We start from the raw sequence: 20773 nt of genomic DNA on the forward strand, positions 1-20773 counted from the left end.
CACTACATCTATTTATCATATATCTATCTATCTATCTATCTATCTATCTGTATGTATGTATGTTTGTGTATGTGTGTGTATATGGACTGTCCCTAGAAATCAGGGACTGTTGGCAACTATGCTCTCACAACTGGGAAACAGTCATGCCTGGTTACATTTTGTTTTAAAAAAAAATAGAGTAGAAAAAAGGGGGGGGGGGTTCTCTGTATGTGAAAAAAAATATTAAAGTAACTGAAATTGTAGAAACAAATGACATTGCAGAAAGTGTTTGGGTAACTATAAAAATTGAAGGGGAACAGGTGTTTATAATAGGGGTAGTTATAGACCACCATTACAGGATGAAGCATCAGATCATTTATTAATTGATGAAATAGCCAAAATTACAATGTAGGGGACTTTAATATGCCTGATATAGACTGGGAAGTACATGTTGCCAAATCAACTAGAAGTAAATATATTCTGGAATCTTTACAAGGGGAATCCCTTGAGTAACTAATAAAAGAACTAACACATAGAGGAACTATATTAGATTTACTACTTACAAACAGTGATATAGTATCTGAGGTATCTGTGGGTGAGAACTTAGGCTCTAATGATGATCAGTCTGTATGGTTTAATATTCAGTCAAAGGTATTGTGCAAACATAGCAAAACAAAAGTTTTAGACTTTAGAACATCTGATTTTTCTTACATGGGCAGATACCTAGATGAATTTCTAAAAGGGATGGCACAGATTACAGGGGGTCTATTTAAGAAGCAGCGTATGCTGCCTCCAACCCACTCCGCTTCGGTTCCGGCTGAAGCGGAAGTTAAGAAGCAGCGGTCCTAAGACTGCTGCTCCTTAACTCGTCCACCACCTCTGAGGTGGCGGACAGCAATCCGCCCGATCAAATATGATCGGGCTGATTGACACGCCCTGCTAGCGGCCAATTGGCCGCAAATCTTCAGGGGTGGTATTGCACCAGCAGTGCAATGATAAATGCAGACAGCGTATGCTGTCGGCATTTATTGATGTGCGGCGGACATGATCAGCTATATCGGATCATGTCCGTCCGCACATTAATAAATGGACTACCAGGAGTACAAGAACAGCGTTAATATTTTAAAAACGCTATTCTAGATGCAACTAAACACTGTATTAGGCTTGTTTGTAAAAGTAAAAGAAAACCAATATGGTTTTCAAGAGAAGTAGCTCACGCAGTTAAGACAAAAAAGACATTCTATAAAAAATTCAAACTCACTGGCTCAGAAGAGGATAAGGAAAAATGGAGAACCCATCAAAAGATGACAAAGCAGTTAATCAGAAAGGCTAAAGCTGATGCAGAAGAGAAAATAGCACAATCTGTAAAAAACCTTGTTTATATAAATCAGTGAAAAGAGAAAAACTGGAAGGATAGTAAGACTCGAGAATGAGAATAGAGTGGTGGAAAAAGAAAACCTAAATAGCAAACTGTTTAAATGATTACTTTTGTACAGTCTTTACAACAGATTGTAAAGATAGTGAGATTATATCAAGGGATGTTACTGTAAATGATCATGTGAGTAGTACTTTTCTTTTTACAGAGGAAGAGGTTTAAAGGGCTTTATCAAAAATAAAAGTAAATAACTCTGTGGGTCCAGATAATATTCATCCAAGGGTTCTAAGAGAACTTTGATCCGTGATAGCTACTCCATTAGTGTATTTATTTAATCAGTCACTTCTAACAGGAGTTGTTCCAAAAGACTGGAAAATTGCCAATGTAGTCCCTCTTCATAAAAAAGGGTAGTAGGGAAGTTTCTGCTAACTATAGGCCAGTCAGTTTGAACTCAATTGTAGGGAAATAAATGGAAACTCTTTTAAAGGAATGACTTGTGTCTTTCCTTCAGACAACTTAGAAGACAAAGTACAGCATGGTTTCCCTGCTGGAAGATCATGTCAGACTAATCTAATTGATTTCTTTGACCATGTAACTAAATTAATAGACCAGAGAGCCGTAGATGTTGCATATCTAGACTTTAGCAAAGCATTTGACCCAGTCCCATACAACAAACTTATTTACAAAAGGTATTGCCTTGGAGCAGATGCTAAGATTGTTAAGTGGGTAGAATGCTGGCTTAAAGATAGACGACAGAGGGTTTCAATTAATGGAGTACATTAAAATGAGGCATCAATTGCTAGTGGTGTTCCCCAAGGGTCAGTTCTTGTGTCTGTTTTGTTTAACATGTTCATAAAGTGAAATTAGATGTGGGCTTAAAGGGATAGTAAACCCAATTTTTTTCTTTCATGATTCAAACAGAGCAGGCAATTTTAAGCATCTTTCTAATTTATTCCTATTATCAAATTTTATTCGTTCTCTTGGTATCTTTATTTGAAAAAGCAGGAATGTTAAAGTGATGGTAAATATTAGACTATAAGAATGTTGCAATAAAACATATATTAGTTTGCAAGTAAAATCACATAATTATTTTTTTAAAGTGTATATATATTTTTTAATAAAAAGGTTTATAATCTTAATTGGTATTGTCTGTTCCTCCGCCCCCCTTCACTTCCTCTTTTGGCTGGGCTGTGATGTATAGAGCAGTCACATCCACTCTCTACATAGGCTTTCTATGGGCTTTAAAGGGGCTGGACTTCAAGATTGTCAACTGACACACATGTTGATTGGATGTTCACTGGAATTGTCATAAAAAAAAAAGGAATTCATCCATGTGGGCCAGCATAACATTGTAATATAAGAATTACTATATGCACTAATTTAACCCATCAGCAGGTGGATTTAAAAAACACATATACTTTTTTTAATGGCAAAGATTACATTTATGGCATTTGATTATTTAAAGTTTACCAGCACTTTAAGGGGAAGGTTTGCTTGTTTGCTGATGATACAAAAATTTGTAACAGAATGATGTTCCAGGAGGGGTCGATCAAATGAACAGTGATATTAAAAAAACTAGAGGACTGGTCAAATAAATGGGATCTGAAATTTAATATTACCAAGAGCAAAATTATTCATATAGAATCCAAAAATCCTAAGGCCAATTATAGTATCAATGGTACATTACTGACTGTAACTAAAGGGACTTGGGAATTATTATTTCAGATTATTTCATATTTGGTACACAATGCAGTAGTGCAGCTAGTAAGGCCAGTCGAATACTTGGTTGCATTGGAAGAAGTATTAGTCGAAGAAATAGCAAGGTTCTAATGCCACTTTACAGATCATAAGTTGGATCAAATCTGGAATACTGTGTACAGTTCTGGAGACCATATCTTCAGAAAGATATAAAAAAAAATAGAAGCCGTCCAAAGGAGGGCTACTAAAATGATACATGGTCTAAAATATAAAATGTACAAAGAAAGACTCTATGATCTAAATATGTATAGTTTAGAGGATAGCAAACAAACAAACCAGCAGTGCGCTCTTTCCTCCCTCACCACATAAGGCAGTACTTCCGGTTTTCGGCACACAGGAGAGTGGGGATGACGTCAAATCACAGAAACCGGCAAAGGAACTGCAGCGCATCCGTCCCATACGCAAAGAAGCAAATGATCCAAAATACAAAATGATGTCCCAGAAACCGGTAAGTATAAAAAGTTCCAATCTTTATTAGTAGGTATATAAAAACAGCAAGCGGTTCAGTCCATCAATAGCAACAGCACAAACTGACCAAGATAAAACACATCAAGAGGGACAGAAGCTGTGCTCCTCATGCAGCAGACATGTTTCGTGCTTACCAAGCACTTGTTCACTGCAGTGATTGGAACTTTTTATACTTACCGGTTTCTGGGACATCATTTTGTATTTTAGTTTAGAGGATAGAAGGGAAAGAGGTCACATGATAGAAACCTTCAAATATATGAAGGGACTTAATAAAATAGAAGCTGAAAGCATTTTCCACAAAAAATAAATGCCCAAACAAGGGGTCACAATCTAAAGTTAGAGGGTAGCAGATTCAGGAGAAATTTAAGGAAGCATTTTTTTACAGAAAGGGTGGTGGATTCATGGAATGAACTTCCCTTTGAGGTGGTAAACACAAAGACTGTAAAGGAATTTAAAAACGCCTGGGACATGCATAAGGCTATCCTAAGGAAAAAGTAACATGTAATATGGGTAGACTTGATGGGCCTTTTTGGTTCTTATCTACCGTCAAATTATATGTTTCTATGACCTGAAGCCCAGCATATCAATGTCTTACCATGGGTGTCCAGCAAGGTAAGGGGCATGCAGAGGGGATCCTTTGAGGTTGTTAATAAAATATAATATAATTGATGGTCTAATGACCTGGACATCTAGGAGGAGAGGGCAGAACTCTAGGATCATTAAAGGTAATGGTGAGTCTTAGATAAATTGTGACACCTAGTTATCTCTAATTTGTGAGGTCAAGGCTTGATATTAATTAAACCCTTTCTAGCTATATGTGTCGGAGAAGGTAAATACGCATCCCACGATCAGCTAGACCTAACTGATTTGAGGTTTACATTAATATATTTATAGTATTGTATTCTAATTTTAAATGATGCCTTGTACTTGAGACTTAAGTATCCTAGAGGTTAAAGAGTGTAACCTAAGATTTTATTTATTTAATTTTAATAAACTTTTATTAGAAAAAATGATTCTAGTAAAAGTTATCACTATATCATATGCTGCATACCCAGTGCACCTGGCAGTGGCATGTATTATGTCAGTGCTTACTTATTCAAACCACCACCAACTTTTTGTGCAGGTTCAAGGTTTGAATGTGGGTACACTGGGCATGCACAGCATATGCACATATGCACAGAAATAACTTTTACTAGAACTTTATTTGCTAATAAATTATATTGCAAAACATTGAAAAAATAAATAAAAGCCGATATTCAAAACTGAGAAGCACACATGGCGTTTTCAGGGTTGATTATATCCCTTCAAAACAGAAGTCAATAATACAAGGTTATAATGTGTTTGAATAGATTGATATAGTGAAACGTTGCAAAATTATATCATAGCTGTGAATAATATGCAACAATCCTTTGATCTTGTAAAGGTCAGGGCCTCCATTACATATAGAGCGTCGCCCGCAAAAGCCGTTTTTTGCGCGTTTTTGGTATCCTATATACAGCGCTGCATATAAATGCGGCATGTATATTTCACCCGTCGCTCACAATTTTTACTCCCATAAGCTAACATGGGACTGCGTCGTAAGTCAGTATCCAATATCCAGCGCAAGGCCTTACTTGGCGAAAATGGAGAAATCTTACTCCATTTTCACCTCGCCATAAAAGGCAGCCGTAGCAAGCCTTGCGCTGAGTATGGGAGCACCGTAACTCCCTAACATGCCTGCAAAAAAAAACCTAACACCTAACGCATGCGCAATGTCTATCTACCTGTTAACCGCAATCCCCTACCGCAAAAACTAATAAAGTGTATTAACCCCTAAACCGCCATAGCCCACACCGCAATAAACCTATTCTAGTATTAACCCCTAAACCGCCATAGCCTATTAAATCTATTACCCCTAATCTGCCGCCGCCACTATAATAAAGTTATTAACCCCTAAACCTAAGTCTAACCCTAACCCTAACACCTCCTAACTTAAATATTATTTAAATAAATAAATCTAAATAATATTACTATTATTAACTAAATTATTCATATTTAAAACTAAATACCTATAAAATAAACCCTAAGATAGCTACAATATAATTAATAATTACATTAATAATTACATTGTAGCTATTTTAGGATTTATTTTTATTTTACAGGCAACTTTGTATTTATTTTAACTAGGTACAATAGCTATTAAATAGTTAATAACTATTTAATAGCTACCTAGTTAAAATAATTACAAATTTACCTGTAAAATAAAACATAACCTAAGTTACAATTACACCTAACACTACACTATCATTAAATTAATTAACTACAATTACCTAAAATTAAATACAATTAAATAAACTATAGTACAAAAAACCCCACTAAATTACAGAAAATAAAAAAAATTACAAGAAGTTTAAACTAATTACACCTAATCTAAGCCCCCTAATAAAATAAAAAAAGCCCCTCAAAATAATAAAATGCCCTACCCTATACTAAATAACAAATACACCCCTCCAACATTACAACCCACCACCCATACACCCCTACTCTAAAACCCACCCAATCCCCCCTTAATAAAACCTAACACTACCCCCTTGAAGATCACCCTACCTTGAGCCGTCTTCACCCAGCCGGGCACAAGTGGTCATCCGATCCGGGCAGAAGAGGACATCCGGACCGGCAGACGTCTTCATCCAGGCGGCATCTTCTATCTTCTTCCATCTGGAGCGGAGCGGGTCCATCTTGAAGACATCCGACGCGGAGCATCCTTCCAGCACGACGACTACTCGACGAATGACGGTTCCTTTAAATGACGTCATCCAAGATGGCGTCCCTCGAATTCCGATTGGCTGATAGGATTCTATCAGCCAATAGGAATTAAGGTAGGAAAAATCTGATTGGCTGATTTAATCAGCCAATCGGATTGAAGTTCAATCCGATTGGATCAGCCAATAGAATGTGAGGTCAATCCTATTGTCTGATCCAATCAGCCAATCGGATTGAACTTCAATCCGATTGGCTGATTAAATCAGCCAATCGGATTTTTTCTACCTTAATTCTGATTGGCTGATAGAATCCTATCAGCCAATCGGAATTCGAGTGACGCCATCTTGGATGACGTAATTTAAAGGAACCGTCATTCGTCATTAGTCCGTCGGCCAGGAAGGATGCTCCGCGCCGGATGTCTTCAAGATGGAGCCGCTCCTCGTCGGATGGAAGAAGATAGAAGATGCCGCTTGGATGAAGACTTCTGCCGGTCCGGATGTTCTCTTCTGCCCCGATCGGATGACCACTTGTGCCCGGCTGGGTGAAGATGGCTCAAGGTAGGGTGATCTTCAAGGGGGTAGTGTTAGGTTTTATTAAGGGGGTACTGGGTGGGTTTTAGAGTAGGGGTGTGTGGGTGGTGGGTTGTAATGTTGGGGGGGTGTATTTCTTTTTTTACAGGTAAAAGAGCTGATTACTTTGGGGCAATGCCCCGCAAAAAGCCCTTTTAAGGGCTATTTGTAATTTAGTATAGGGTAGGGCATTTTATTATTTTGGGGGGCTTTTTTATTTTATTAGGGGGCTTAGATTAGGTGTAATTAGTTTAAACTTCTTGTAATTTTTTTTGTAATTTAGTGGGGGGGGGGTTTGTACTATAGTTTATTTTATTTAATTGTATTTAATTTTAGGTAATTGTAGTTAATTTATTTAATTAATTTAATGATAGTGTAGTGTTAGGTGTAATTGTAACTTAGGTTAGGTTTTATTTTACAGGTAAATTTGTAATTATTTTAACTAGGTAGCTATTAAATAGTTATTAACTATTTAATAGCTATAAAATAAATACAAAGTTGCCTGTAAAATAAAAATAAATCCTAAAATAGCTACAATGTAACTGTTATATTGTAGCTATCTTAGGGTTTATTTTATAGGTAAGTATTTAGTTTTAAATAGGAATAATTTAGTTAATAATAGTAATATTATTTAGATTTATTTAAATAATAATTAAGTTAGGGGGTGTTAGGGTTAGACTTAGGTTTAGGGGTTAATAACTTTATTATAGTGGCGGCGATGTTGGCGGTGGCAGATTAGGGGTTAATAGATTTAATAGGCTATGTGGGCTATGGCGGTTTAGGGGTTAATACTAGAATAGGTTTATTGCGGTGTGGGCTATGGCGGTTTAGGGGTTAATAATTTAGTTATTACTTGCGGTGTGGGCTATGGCGGTTTAGGGGTTAATAAATTTAGTTATTACTTGCGGTGTGAGCTATGGCGGTTTAGGGGTTAATAATTAGGCTTATTGTGTTGTGGGGGGTTGTCGGTCTAGGGGTTAATACATTTCTTATTAGGAGTTAGAGGGGGGATTGCGGATATAGGGGTATACGTGTCGGGCTTATTTTTGGGAGGCGTGTTAGACAGTTACGGGAGATTTAAAATTTTTGTTACTTTTCTTAGGCGCCGGCAGTTTCTAAAGTGCCGTAAGTCACTAGCGACTCCAGAAATTTGTAGTTACGCTTATTTCTGGACATCGCTAGTTTATCCGACTTATGGCACTTTAGGAACTGCCGGCAGGGTATATGTAATACCCCGATGTGTGAGGTGAAATTACGGGCGGCGCGGGTTCCCTCGCTTGCGCCGAAACCTGCGCCGTATATCGGATCGCGCCCCAAGTGTGGAACTAGCAGTCACTAGTACACTTATTTGCAAGCTATAAAGGTTAGAATTACTCTTTAACCTTCTTTTATAGAAGTATTATTAAAGGGATAATTAACCCCAGATTTGTATTTCATGATTCAGATAGAGCAAGCAATTTTAAAGTGAAGGTAAACTTTGATGAATGAAAGCCAGTTTTTTTTAAATACTAGTAAAAACAGGGGCACTTTCATTCATCAAAGTTTAGAAAGCAGCCGTTTTGGTTAAAAACGTACCTTTTTTTTTTTTTTTTTCCCCCCACAGCCAGAGCAGCTTCCCCCACCCGGAGATCCTCTCTTCACACGTCATCAATGACTAATCCGGCTTCCTCCAATCACGGCATGGCCTCAGGCAATGCCTACCCACCCTGGGAGGAAAGCCGTGATTGGAGGAAGCTGGATTAGTCATTGATGACATGTGAAGAGAGGATCTCCGTGTGGGGGGAAGCTGCTCTGGCTGTGAGAAGAACAAAGGTAAGTTTTTAATCAAATGGCTGCTTTCTAAACTTTGATCAATGAAAGTGTCCCTGTTTTTAATAGTATTTTTTTAAAAAACGGGCTTTCATTCATCAACGTTTACCTTCCCTTTAAGCAACTTTCTAATTTACTCCTATTATCAATTCATCCTCTACTCTTGGTATCTTTATTTTTTAAAATGCAGGAATGTAAGCTTAGGAGCTAACCCATTTGTGGCTTTTCAAATAAAGATACCAAGAGAACAAATAAAAACTTGATAATAGAAGTAAATTAGAAAGTTGGTTAAAATTGCTGCTCTATCTGAATCATGAAAGGGAAAAATGTGGGTTTTTATAACCCTTTAAAAGGGACACTCAAGTCAAAATTAAACTTTCATTATTCAGATAGAGCAGCAATTTTAAACAACTTTCCAATTTACTTCCATTAACAAAATGTGCACAGTCTTTTTTTATATTTAAACGTTTTGAGTCACCAGCTCCTACTGTGCATGTGGAAGAAGTCACAGAATAAAACGTGTATGCATTTGTAATTGGCTGATGGCTGTCACATGGTACGTGTATGCAATTGGCTGATGGCTGTCACATGGTACGTGTATGCATTTGTGATTGACTGATGGTTCTCACATGGTACAGGGGGAGTGGAAATAGACATAACTTTTAAATTTGTCAGAAAGAAATCTACTACTCATTTGAAGTTCAGACAAAGTGCTATTGCATTGTCTTGTTATCTTGCATTTGTTGATTATGCAAATCTACTGTGTTTACTGGTCCTTTAATGAGGAAGGGATCCTAGAAATGGGTAATATTGTAAATAATGGTAACAGGGCTAGTGGAGGTAAATGCCCATGTGGTCAAGTCTAGCTTTAAAAGGGTTGAAAAAGCAAATTAATCGGCACCCTGGCATGAATCACAACACAATCAGGTTGTTCAAGTGGGCAAAAGGTAGGCAGTGTTGCTGTGTAAATGTAATTTCCTAGGGAAGATGTACTGCATTACTTTTTTGAATGTCCAAAATTCATGCAGTTTTTGGCCAGTGTTGAATATTGGTTAAAAACCATCTATTAGAAATCAATATACCATTTTATTTGCTTTATGTGATTTTTCTTTGCCTAAGGGAGAATCTGGGCAGTAATACTAGATTTATTAATATGATGTAATAATTGGAAGAAATATAATCCTTAATAATTATTATTATCATTTATTTGTATAGCACAGAAAACCTCCATAATGCTGGGTACAGAGATAGGGGTATAGAATGACAAGGATTTGAGATCTCATACAAAAACATGACAGACTAAAATCTAGTACAGCAGGAAGAGGGCCTTCTCCGGAGAGCTTACAGTCTACAGGTTATGGGCGCGGAGACATAAGGTTTGGGGTAGCTTTTCACATGTATTGTAGTTGCAGCAGTGAGTCAAGGCAGCTCAATAATTATTTTGGTTCGGATAAAAAACAGAGGAGAGATGGTAAACCTCTCTGAATAAGTGGGTTTTCAAAGAGTCTGAAGCTATACAAGGTTGGAGACAGTCTTATGGAGTGGGGTAGAGAGTTCCAGAAAAAGCACAAGTGAGAAGTCTTGGGAGCGGGAGAGGAACGTAGAGATTATAGGAGTGGAGAGACGTAGGTCAGAGGTTGATCAAAGAGGACGAGTCGAGGAATATTTGGAGATGAAAGGAAATATAGTTGGGAGTAAGGCTGTTGAGTCTTAGAATGTTAGTAAAATATATTAGGCATCCAGCAGAAATAAGTGGGATGCAGTCAAGGGGGTCAACTCACTTCTATTTACATGTTACTGGCAGCCAAAGAGGTAACATTAACAGTTTGTATGATACTGGCAGCCAAAGGGTAAAATGACTGCTCAATAATGGAGCTAAGGTAGAGCTTTTAGGTGGAGCACTGTGTGACCCTCACCTATCGTTGTGCCCAGTCAATTACAGATAGTCCAGTATTTTTGTGGATGACATCTGACAACCCTAAGTACGAGTGAATGACAAAAGAAGTCTGGCTTTGCTTGTCTTGATGAACATTTAAATAATCAGCTACTAGTGTTTCAGATGTTTCACATTGTTATTTTCCTGCACACCCACGTGAAATCAGGTGATGCCTGCCGGGTAACTGGAAGGAGAGGCACACTGGAACTTGTTTGGACAGTTACTCATTTCTTAATGGATTATTTTGTCATTAACCAATAGTAAACTTGAGCGTATGCTCTTCCTCTTTTCATAAATCATTTTATGATATGATTGTTGTTCAAAAATCTAGGTGTTGATTGCTTTCAGTTTAGACTTAAAGGGACAGTCTTCACCAAAAATGTTATTTTTTTTAAAAAGATAACGCCTTTACTACCCATTCACAACTTTGCAGACCCAACACTGTTATATTAATATACTTTATAACATTTAAACCTCTAAATTTCTGCCTGTTTCTAAGCCACTACAGACAGCCTCTTATCACATGCTTTTTTATTAGCTTTTCACAACAGAAGAGTGTTAATCCATGTGGGCCATAAAGATAACATTGTGCTCTCTCCAGTGGAGTTGTGCAGGACACAGCACTAATTGGCTAAAATGCAAGTCAATAGATAATAGCCATGTGATAAGGGGGCTGTCAGAAGAGACTTAGATACAAGGTAAAAAGTATATTAATATAACTGTGTTTGTTATGCAAAACTGGGGAATGGGTAATAAAGGGATTATCTATCTTTTTAAACAATAAAAATTTTGGAGTAAACTGTCCCTTTAAAGTGAAGTGATTAACACACACACACACACACACATATATATATATATATATATATATATATATATATATATATATATATATATATATATATATATATATATATATATATATATATATATATATATATATATATATATATATATATATATATATATATTAATGTTAATTAGATCTATTTTGGGTGTGCTGTACTATTTGGTATGTCATGTTTTGCTATGGATGTGAGAGCCATGTGTACTTCCTTATTCCCCATTTTGTTGTTTTTAAAAGGTACATTAAAGTATATATTTTTTTAAAATATTCCTAATATTTATCAACAATAAGCGAATATTGCAAAATATTTTAATGTTTTGGAAATAAGGTACATACCCTTAAAAAAGCCTCATAGATATGGTTTATCTTATCTCATATACTGTGACATTAGGTGAGGTCCTGCCCTGATGACACAGTATCATTGTGTAGAATGATTCTGAACCCTACAGGTAACACTGTAGGAATATAAATTTTAGAGTTACATTACAAGAAGAGTGAGCACACACACATATAGTATATATTTTTTTACTTTCATGTCCTTTTAATGAAAGAGACTAATACTTAACATGCAGAGGGTCTGTTTTTTTCTAATTTCCTCTGACTGTCCCTAATTTCTCTCACAGTACAGAAAAGTTAACAGAGAAGCCACAAGACATAACAGAGGGCACCGTGTGACACGCCCACAGGTCAGTATAGCGCCAACACAAAACAGAGAAGAGTTCATTGGGATATATTAGAAATTACTCCCTCACATTGGAAATGGCAGCTCCTGAAAATGGTGACAATTGCCATATTGCAGGTTTATGACCTAACATTTAAAGACATAGGAATTTAGGTTCAGAAATAAAAATAATGTGGTTGGTTTTTGTGTTAGTTTTCCAGGATAAGACTGACAGCTTTTTTCAAACAAAAGTTTTTTATTGAGACAAATTTATATATAACAACAATGCCTTAGGGTAAAGTAATCTGGAGCCATAAATAAGTATGGATGGAACACAAATTGGGATGTTATATAGACAAAATGTTTGTACATACATGGATAGGCAATGAAAGATAGAAAAAGGCATAAATAGGGTCTCTTTTCTGAAAGTGATCTATAATGGATGTGCGTTTGACTACTGTGTCTGTTATTAGCAATGTAATAGAATTTGTGCTCATATATTGTTAGAAGATATAAAGACGGGGTTTATGAGAGGTGAGCGCGATAGGGGGGAGGGGGGGGAGCGAGGGAGGGGTAAAAAGAAAAAAAAAAAAGGGGGGGAAGGGGGGGGGGAAGAGGAAGGTGGGGGGACGTTCTGAGGTGGGGTCTACAGGTTTGTGGTCCAATTTGGGAATTTTGTAATCCATGGGAACCAGATTTCGTGAAAGCAGTCAGTCTTATCAAGTACTTTGTACGAGTACTGCTCCATTTGACCAATATAGTGTACAATGGAGATTATCTGGGAGAGAGCTGGGGGTTCCTCCTTTTTCCAAGCCCTTGCTAGGGCTAGTTTTGTGGCCATAAGGACATAGATTGTGAGGGCTTCTCCGGAGGGGGTAAGATTGGGCATCTGCATGTGTAGGAGGGCTACTTCAGGAGTGAATGGGGGAATGAAGCCAAGTGATTGGATAAGCGTATATATTTTCTTCCATAGCGGCTGGATTACTGGGCAAGACCACCAGATGTGTAGCTGGGTACCATGAGTTTTGCATTTTCTCCAACACTCAGGAGATTGTGATTGGTATATCTTATGTAATGTAGTTGGGACGAGGTGCCAGCGAACTAGGACCTTATAGTATAGCAAAGGGTGGCACAATGAAGGAGCTTTTTGGTTGTCTTGATTCTGGCATGCCAGACATCTAGAGTGACAGTGAACCCTATTTCTTTTTCCCACGCATGGTGTTGTGATATTTTGTGGGGGGGGGTTCGGGTTGGTGAGTAGACTGTAGTGGAAGGATAAGAGATGTCTGAGGCTATGGGCTCCCTGCCATGCCCTCTCCCAGACAGTCATAGGGTGTAATGTCTGTTTGGGGTTTCCCCACGTGCGTAAACGGGTGCTTAGACGGAATCCTTCAAAATGCAGTCTAGGTGGGAGTTGGAATTTAGCGCATATTGCAGGGTGCGAAAGCCATTCATCGCCTTCATAGAAGTCTGATACCTGAAGTGTTCGCAGCTGTGGCCATAGGTCATAGTGAGAGTCTGGGAGGCAGTAAAGTGCAGCGGAGATTGTCAGCATGGGGGAAGGGTGGGGGGAGATGTCTGGGTCGTGTCTAATCTGGTCCCAAAATTGTAGTGCTTGTTTAAAAACGGGGTGTAGATTATCAATGGATCGTCTGTGATGAGTGGGGATCCATAGGAGATCAGTAAGGATTATGCAGGAAGGCAGCAGTGAGGACTCTAAGGTATACCAATTAAGTTGTCTTTCAGGGTCATTCCAGCGGAGAATGTGCGACAGTCTAGCGGCGTTATAGTATGAAATTATTTTTGGTACAGCTAAGCCTCCTTGCAAGATCGTTTTTTCAAGTGTGCGTCCCGACGTTCTAGGCCTACGGTCTTTCCACACGTAGGAGGTAATTAAACTTTGGAATCTGTTAAGGAGTGCTCTAGGGATATTATATGGAATGGATCTTAGGAGATATGTGATCTTGGGGAGAGGAGACATCTTTATCGTGGCAATGCGACCTGTCCAGGAGATTTCCCAAAACCCCCATGACTCGAGGAGTCTTTTGAATTCTAGAAGCCTATCTGAATAATTCTGAGCTATAGTGTCGGCAGGATCTGGGCTAAGGTGGACTCCTAAAATCTTGAGAGACGTAAATTTCCATTAGAAGTGGTATGTCGACCGAAGGGAGGCAAGGACATTAGTAGGGATGTTTATAGGGAGGGCTTCTGTTTTGGCCACATTGAGCTTATAAAAGCTCAAGGTACCAAACTTTTTCAGGATCGTGAAAACTGCTGGGAGGGATTCTTTGGGTGAAAGTATTCATAGTTTCCAAGAAGAACTCCCACCTGACCCTGTCAAATGCTTTTTCAGCATCGAGTGACAGGGCCAGGAAGGGAGCACCTCCTCGGTCCGCTACGTGGAGGACATCCAGTATCCGCCTGGACGCGTCTGTGCCTTCTCTATTTGGAATAAATCCGACTTGGTCGTTTGCTATGAGAGGGGAGATGATTTTTGTGACCCTATTGGCCAAAAGTTTGGCGTATATTTTTGTATCGAGGTTAATTAATGAGATAGGCCGGTAGCTACTGCATAGATCAGGGGGTTTACCAGGATTTAAGATTGTGATTATCACAGCTTCCAGGAATTCTGCAGTGAAGGAAGCTCCTGAGAATATCTCCTGGAAAAATCTGCAGAGGATGGGAGCTATCTGGGGATGAAAGGCTTTATAGAACCTGGCTGTAAAGCCATCCGGGCCAGGGGCTTTCCCTAGTTTTAGGTTTCGGATAATTTTCGATATTTCCTCCGTCGTGATTGGGGTCGTGAGGGAAGAAGCATCCTCTGGAGTCAGCGAAGGGACAGACAGGGATTTAAGGTACTCAGAGATATATCCCACGGGGCAGGACGGAGCTTCTAAGTTGGCCTCAATATTGTATAAGTTTAAATAGTATTGTCTAAAGGTATTTCCAATGTCAGCTGGAGCAGAGACGTGTATTCCCGATAGGGATTGTATGGACATTATTCTGGCTTGGGCTGTTCGGTTCTTGTGTTTGGTGGCTAAAAGACTGGAAGCTTTATTACCTAAATGATAATAGATCTTTTTAAATTTCTCTAACATGGTTTGGGTTTTTTTAAGTTCAAGGGCTTGGATTTGTTTCGATGTTTTGGTTATTTCGTCATTTATAATGGGAGAATATGTATAAGAGAGATCCGCTTTTAGGTGGTCAAGCTGGATATTCAGAGAGGATAAGGTAGCCTTACTTTTTGAACGAGCTTCAAACTCAAACTGCATAAGGTGGCCCCTCACTACTGCCTTCAGGGCGGCCCAAAGGTTTTGAGCTGTGGTCTGGTTATTGTCATTAAGGGCAATGTAGTTTAGAATTTTGTTCTGAAGGGCTGTTTTGAGGAGAGTGTCTGTGACAGTCCAGTCCTGCAGGCGCCATGTAAGGGGGGGTGGATTAACATGTGGGCCTATATGTAGGTGAAGTGAGTCATGATCGGACCAAGAAATTGGGGTGATAGATATGGAATGAATAGCGTCCAGAAGTAGTCTATTCGTGTGTGTGATTTGTGTGGGGAGGAATAGAAGGTAAATTCCTTATCTTGCGGGTGCAGGGCGCGCCATATGTCGTATAATTCATATTGTGCTATTAGTGATTGGAAGGCTAACGATAGAGAGTGAATCGCCCTGTCATTCCTAGAGAGTGGGGGTCCCATTCTTTCTATTTGTATGTCCCAGATTAGGTTAAAGTCTCCTCCGAGTATTAGGTCTCCTTGTTTAATTGTTGCTGCTGACTTGAGGAGAGTTCTAAGAAATTTTACTTGTTTTATGTTCGGGGCATATATGTTGAGGAGGGTGACTAAATGGGTGTTTAGTTTACATATGGCGATAAGACTGACAGCTTTTTATTATTCAGTCTGGGAACAAGACTGGCCTAAACTTCCCTACCCAACACCCTCCAGCCACCTCTGCATTCAAATACATCATTATAAAAGGCCAATGGAAACCAAAAGAACATAACACATGCACAATGACACTTTCAGATCACATATATTGCTGGCAGCCATGCCTGCTGATAAACACATTATAAATGTATACACTTACACAAACTGACTCATGCCCTATTAAAGGGCCAATGATGGCACTTCCCTTTATGAATGTGCCCCGTCCTTTATCTTTAGTTCTATCTCTGCCCAGCATGATTACATATACAGTCATACCTCGTTTTTTTATTTATACATTTTTAAATTTAAGTATACAATCACTGGCAATATTAATAAGGATTGAAAGAAGATTTGACATTTTCTATTGTATGGTACAAGGAGGAACTGCAGTCCACACGATGGCTACCATAATTGCTGTGAATTCTTGGGGATATATGGGTGAACATTCAGTCCATTTAAAGGCAGTCGCCAGTGGTGATCATTTACAATGAAATAGGTAAACATTGAGGAGAAAACACTAATAATAATTAACATAAGTAGAATAGACGTAAACAAAAGCAGATACTTGTGAAAATACCTTGATGGGTATAAAGTCCTGTTAGATACGAAAAACACAGAGGTGTGGGGAAAAGATAAAGCAAGAAGCATGCCTTGTTTTATTGTACTTTACACATATTTCATTTTTTACTAATTGAAGATTTCTGGCAACCCTGTGTTGAACAAGTCTATTGGCACCATTTTCCTACATATATATATATATATATATATATATATATATATATATATATATATACACACACATATATAAATCTATCTATCCATACATACATACATACATACAGTCAGTGTTCTCCTCACTGTAATTTTAATAGTTGCACGGTGCACCACCCGGGGTGATTTGGCTCCATTTAGACACCAATCAGCAAGCGCTACCCAGATGTTAAACCAAAAATGGGCCAGCTCCTAGGCTTAAATTCCTGCTTTTCAAATAAAGATACCAAGAGAATGAAGAAAAATAAAATTGCATGCTCTATCTGAATCATGAAAGAAAAAATTTGGGTATAGTATCCCTTTAATACTCGCTGAAGTTTCGGATGATGGTTAGCATTTTTTTTTTACCAAAAAAAAGTATTTTTTTACTTAAGGTATGTACATTGTTTGTTTTAGACATAATGATATTACACACTTAATAGACTACAGTATAGTGTAAACATAACTCTTATATGCACTCGGAAACCGAAGAAAACTTTATTGAATCACTTTATTGAGGTGGTTTGGAACCAAGCCCGTAATATCTGCGAGGTATGCCTGTAACTATAATAAAATAAATAGGCTCCTCCTTGTATCAAAACCCTATATCCCTATTCTACACATTCAGTCATTTGATCCTTGGCTGATCCTCAGTGTCTGCTAGTGACAGCTATCATTACTGCTGCCGGTCTGAGACTCAGAAGGGGTTTTGACTAAGAAATAAGAATTGCCAGTTTTATCCCTTCTTGGTTCTCTTTCTTCCACCAGATTTTCAAAATCCAACAGACCATAGACTTCATCACATCACATCACATAGTTCTATCTATAAACATAAGTGAACTCTCCATAATCTCATAAGGCTCTATAATCTCTCTATCACTCCAGAAACATTATGTCTCTGCTAAACGCCAATTATTCCATAATATTATTATTATTATCGGTTATTTGTAGAGCGCCAACAGATTCCGCAGCGCTATAAACAAAGGGGGAGTACAACAAAACAGTTATAGGGATCAAATGGGTAGAGGGTCCTGACAAGAGTTGCACTGTTGTAGTCAGCTCTTGAGAAGGTGATCAACAAACAGCTGGACTCTTAAGCTTACAGTCCCTTTAGGGTGCCCCTGTAGCAAGGCATAAAAAACAAGTGTTACTTTTAAATGAGAGTTCTGACTCTGTAATATCTAAGCTTTTACTAACACATACACCTTATACTACTCTCTGTAACCCCTTGCACCTCACCATTTATTTCATGTATTGCTGCTCAGAAGTGTATTGCAGTTATTTAAAGGGATAGTGATGTAAAAATGACATTTTCATAATTCAGATAGACCAGGGGATAATGATACCTGAACTGCAGCTAGAGTTGCCACCATGGCCAAGTTTTCCTGGACACTTACGAGTTACACATGCTGCAGGGCGTGCAAAGGGCAAGATGCACTGCGTACCTGGACAGCACTAATCATGTCCCCTCCTGCACACCCTGCAGCATGTGTAACTCGTAAGTGTCCAGGAAAACTTGGCCAAGGTGGCAACCCTTGCTGGAGCATAGGTGAAATAATCAGCTGATTAGTAAACATGGTTATTAAAGGGACAGTCTAATCCAGAGTTTTTATTGTTTAAAAAATAGATAATCCCTTTATTACTCATTCCCCAGAGTTGCAGTTATATTATTATACTTTTTTACCTCTGTGATTACCTTGTATCTAATCCTCTGCAGCCTGCCCCCTTAATTTAGTTCTTTTGACAGACTTGCATTTTACCGAATAAGTGCTCACTCCTAGGTAACTACACATGCGTGAGCACAATGTTATCTATATGGCACAAATGAAGTAACGCCCTCTAGCTGTGAAAAACTGACAAAATGCCCTGAGATAAGAGGCGGCCTTTAAGGGCTTAGAAATTAGCATATGAGCCTACCTAGGTTTAGCTTTCAACAAAGAATACTAAGAGAACAAAGAAAATTGGTGATAAAAGTAAATTGGAAAGTTGTTTAAAATGACATACCTTATCTAAATCATGTAAGTTTAATTTTGACTAGACTGTCCCTTTAAGCCATTCTCAGTCAGGGTAATCCTGAAAATCTGGGATGTTAGGGAGGCCTGATGAAAAGTTTGAAAACACCGGAGATACAGCATGTGATAAAAACAAAACAAAACTTTAAAATTTACATCTATTATCTAATGTGTTTATTTTCTTGGTATTCTTTGTTAAAAATGCTGATCTAGGTAGGTGCTGATTGGTGGCTGCACACATATGTCTCATTTAGCTCACCTAATGTGCTCAGCAAGCTTGTAATAGAGAATTGCTGCACCTTCAACAAAGGATACCAGGAAAACAAAGCAAATTTGATAAAATAAGTCATTTGGAAAGCTGTTTAAAATTGTATGCTCTATCTGAATCGTGAAAGAAAAAATGTGGGGTTCAAAATGAACCTTTGCTGTTTAGAAAATGATCAGCAATGCCAAAGGTAAGAAGCTGCAACTCTCCATCAGCCACTAGATGGTGCTGCAGAGATCATGCACAGCTATGTCCGACTCCTCAGCACTTTATTTTTCAACATGAAAGTGCATAAAGAAAATGGCTCAATATGTTTGTGTCTTATTATTTCATTGCTATTTGGATAGAACTATATGTTTAGTCCCTGCAACATTTTTAACAACTTTACCATTTATTTCCTCTATCTAGTTTGCTTCTTTTTATGATATTCTTTGTAGAAAAGCATACCTAGATAGTCTCAGCAGCAATGCACTACTGGGTGCTAGCATATGATTGGTGGCTACACACATATCTCTTGTCATTGGCTCACCAGATGTATTCAGCTAGGTTCCAAAAGTATACATTGCTATACTGGAGCTGATTTTATCTATGTGTATTACCCCTTTGCAGTGCTTAAAAGGACAGGAAACCCACATTTTTTTCTTTCATGATTCAGATAGACCATACCATTTTCAACAACTTTCCAATTTATTTATATTATCCAATTTGCTACATTATGTAGGTATCCTTTGTTGAAAAGCATAGCTAGGTAGCCTCAGCACTGTGTGCTATTTGCTGATTAGTGGCTGCTGAGCTTACCTAACTATGTCTTTCAACAAAGTATATCTAAATAATGAAGCTAATTAGATAGTAGAAGTAAATCGGAAAGCTGTTTAAAATGGTATGGTCTATCTGAATCATGAAAGAAAAAAAATGTGGGTTTCCTGTCCCTATAAAGGGACATAAAACCTAATTTTTATTTTATGATTTAGATAAAGCTTATGAATTCAAACAAATTTGCAATTATCTAATTATCTATTATCTAATTTGTGTTGTTCTCTTGAAGCAAATAAGATAATGGAAATACATTGGAATGTTGTTTAAACTTGTCCCTTTAAACACCTAATTATATGCAAGCAACAGTACAATAATATGTTCTACACAGAGCATTTTAATTTTGCATTTGTCCCTTTAAATTCAGTTCTGCAAAAAATATATATTTAAACAGTATACGATTGTAATATAAAATGTTTAAATTATGTGTAGTCACATTATTTTTGCAATATACTTTCTTTATGTATTCTGTCGCTTTTTTGCAATATACTACCTTTAGCAAAAATGGTTCTAGTAACAGTTATTATCGTTTTTCAGCGGGATACATACATATGCTGTGAGGGCGCATGCACCAATACTCAAACACCATAACTGCTCAGAGATTTGGCAATGGTGTGTATTGCATATGTGATGCATAATTTGTCTCATGCTGACTGCCTGAGAAATTGTTTATTAGTGCACGGACCCTCGCAGCATATGTGCGTATGCTGTTGAAAAACAGTTTTAACTTTTACTAGAACCATTATTGCTAAAATGACTCTATTTCACCCGTGCACATTTCAATTTGGACCTTTCTATATTCATAGAATTATAAAATATTTGCTTGTTTGGCAGTTAAAAGATAAAAAATAATTTGCCTGTTATATA

At 37.8% G+C, this 20773-nt stretch overlaps 1 protein-coding gene across 2 annotated transcripts in view; it reads left to right on the top strand.

The window, feature by feature from the left end:
- The window catches only part of MPZL2 (myelin protein zero like 2), an 88993-nt gene that overhangs the window by 43446 nt on the left and 24774 nt on the right, over nucleotides 1-20773 (top strand). Inside the window, exon 5 of one of the 2 annotated variants that reach the window (XM_053691292.1) lies at nucleotides 12104-12166. The exons of the other annotated variant lie outside the window; for it this stretch is intronic. Coding sequence (XP_053547267.1) covers nucleotides 12104-12155 — 52 coding nt within the window. The 3' untranslated portion in view covers nucleotides 12156-12166. The remainder of the gene's footprint in view (nucleotides 1-12103; nucleotides 12167-20773) is intronic. 2 annotated transcript variants of the gene reach the window in all.

This window comes from Bombina bombina, chromosome 8, assembly GCF_027579735.1.
Source record: "Bombina bombina isolate aBomBom1 chromosome 8, aBomBom1.pri, whole genome shotgun sequence".
Taxonomy (NCBI): Eukaryota; Metazoa; Chordata; class Amphibia; order Anura; family Bombinatoridae; genus Bombina; species Bombina bombina.